Raw genomic sequence first — 2,779 nt, 5'->3', positions numbered from 1 at the left:
AGTATTTCTGTGGCAAAGGACTAGTTTTGTTTTGTTTTTTTTTATACTTTTAATTCATTGAAGGATGCTAGAGAAATGGTACTGCCTAGAGAAAGGTCAGGATTTAAGGGAGAATAGAGGAAGGGTAATTGCACTATCTCCTCTTTCAAATCCTTATTTCCAAATAGTCACTACTAATTCCTATTCATCCTTTCCTCTCCATTCCTATTGCCGTAGTTCAAGCCTTCCCTTATGAACTGAGTATGCATATACTATTTTGTAAAAGTGTTGTTTCTCATAAGGTTGTTTAAAAAAAAGTGAGGCCTATAAAAGTTTACTAAAAAAATTGTCCAGCAGCAATTCATGATATTGTCCTGTATATATTTCAGAATCTCTTTGTACATGGATCTATAAAAGCTTTCCTTTGGAATTTAGTACCAGGAAAATATTTTCTTCATAACAATTGATATGCTTCCTTTTACTCCTTCAATCAGACAAGGAGGGTTACATAACACATCCTGTTATACTTATGGTTTTTGGCCAGGAAAATCAGGGGTAGATTTAATATGCAATCACAGTAATAATATTGGTATTCAATAATCTTCCTCATTTACAGAGGTTTTAGTTTTTCATTCTATGAATCCCCAAACTGAGAAGGAATAGCCATTGGAAAATCTAAGATATGATTACTTTTTCAGTACTTCTATAAAATAAAATGGAAAGAGTATAGATCTTAAGAGAAAGCATTAATAGTGAATCTTAAACAATCCACTGTTCTTTCTTTTTTTCCTTTTTATTTTTTTATAAATTTCTGAGATTTTCTAATAGTTTTGAGTAAATAAAGACTAGAGATTTAAGTGTTGTTTCTTAATTGTGTCTATTTCATTGACATGGCATTTAAATTGTCCTCAGGAATTGAAACAGTTAACAGGAGAGCTCACGATAGAAGCTAGTTCTGCATGTATTCTGGTTTCTGTTGATAGACTGTTGGAAGAGGCTCTAGATTTGTTCAGGATATGAAGTAGGCATGATTCATCTGGTTATTTTGAAAGGGGTGTCTGTCCCAGTTCCGGGAGAAATGAGTTTGTTTGCCTGCTTTACTAAGGAAGAAGGCAGACGTGAAATGGATTGTATGACACTGTGATTACTGGTCTTAGATAAGGAGCTCAAACTGCAGTGTCAACCTAAGGGCATCCAGGCAAAAGTTGTGGGGAATGAGATATGGAAACACTAGGAAGCAAAGTCTTGGTCTAAAGTCAGTTTAAACCTGTATTTCTCTAGGTGCATTCCTTGTTTTTTATTTGTTTTCCCAAGTGAGTTTAATTTGCCACACATTCTTGTGGGAAGTCTAATAACACTTTACTTTTTTCAGTATTTTCTGCGTAATTGCTAATCCGGAAGCGATACCATTCCAGGTGTGCCTTGTATGGTAGTTGGGAAGGAACCAGAGCATGGAAGGCGAATTAAGGTGTCAGGAGGATTGGAGCTGTGAGATGATATACTCAATGATAAAATGTAGAAAATATCATAGTTTAGTGACAGTGATGAAATTAATGTAATTTGAATTGATATTTGGATTTTTCATGCATTATGAACACTTGAACACTGACTTAGAGTCAGGAGCATTTTACAACATCAAGATTATCATCCTTTATTAGTGATTTGGGTCTGGGAAGTCTTTCATGTGCTACTCAGTCAGCTTAATGCTGGAGAGATGAGAAAGGAAAAAAATTCCTGAAATACTTACACTAGAAGAATATGCTAGCTGCTTACTCTTCTAAAAATCCCCACAGTAATGCATTTAAGACATTTATATAGAAGTTCCTTCACTGATTATCATTAAGTATTTATTACATGTGAGTCCTTGCTGCATGGAATATCCATTTGCATTGGAAAGAGCTTTAGTATAGAAATTGTGACTTAGTGGTTTACCTGTGATAGAAGGCATGAGATTACTTCTATTAGCTGTGTTTAACAGAAGAATTCTTTTCTAGCTGTGTTAGGAATTTTCTGGAATACAGCTGCAACAACATATCAGGAAGTCTTGGCTAAAAAGCTAAACATTCTGTTTTATATTGTAAAAATATAACAAAAAGCAATGGGCCTATTGATATAGCAATAATGTTTGTTGAAAAATAAAAAAAAAGACCAACAAAACAAAACACAATGCAATCTTGGCAGAGATGTTAAGCAAAGTATAAACAGAAAAATTATATTAGTAAATGATCATATTTCACAAATAATAGGAACACATTTTATGGAACTAGAATAAAACTTAAATTTTGGCAACAACTTAAAGAGCAGTTCATTTAAACAGTTACTGTAACTCCAGAATATTTATATTGCCATAATTGATTTGACTAGAGCTGATGTTTCTACTGTTATAATCTAATTTTATAGAATTATGAGATTTGAATGCTAAAAATAGCAACAGAATATTAATAGTCCCTTCTGATCATAATGAAAATTGTAATTCATATTAAAATCCTTAAGTTATTCTATGTTCAAGCAAAACAATTACTGTGGGATTCACTTTTTAAGATAACTAATTTATACTTTGACATTAGTCCGACAGTCCAGGTATTCTTGTGTAAAATATTTAGTCACTGAGAAATTAAAAGTCCCAGAAGAAATTGTTTTCTTCTTTTATATTTATTCTCTACATAGTTTTCCACTCAGATGAAATATTTCAAAAGCGTAAGAGAAAATTAGAACTTTCTCTATAAATGAATTCTAGTGTTTCCAGTGAAATCCTTTAAACACACTTCAAAACTTTTCCTTTTCCTGAGAAACAGATCAT

General features: G+C 32.5%; 1 protein-coding gene across 1 annotated transcript in view; it reads left to right on the top strand.

Annotated features, from left to right (window-relative positions):
* Window positions 1-999, top strand: part of SOX4 (SRY-box 4) — a 38,836-nt gene extending 37,837 nt beyond the window's left edge. The window contains exon 2 of the mRNA XM_011381538.2: window positions 892-999. Within this exon, the coding sequence (XP_011379840.1) occupies window positions 892-999 (108 nt within the window). The remainder of the gene's footprint in view (window positions 1-891) is intronic.
* Window positions 1,000-2,779: the final 1,780 nt, after the last annotated feature.

The sequence above is a fragment of the Pteropus vampyrus genome, unplaced genomic scaffold (assembly GCF_000151845.1).
Source record: "Pteropus vampyrus isolate Shadow unplaced genomic scaffold, Pvam_2.0 Scaffold440, whole genome shotgun sequence".
Taxonomy (NCBI): domain Eukaryota; kingdom Metazoa; phylum Chordata; class Mammalia; order Chiroptera; family Pteropodidae; genus Pteropus; species Pteropus vampyrus.
Note: the sequence above shows the minus strand (reverse complement) of the source record. Positions and strands in the feature narration are given on the sequence as shown.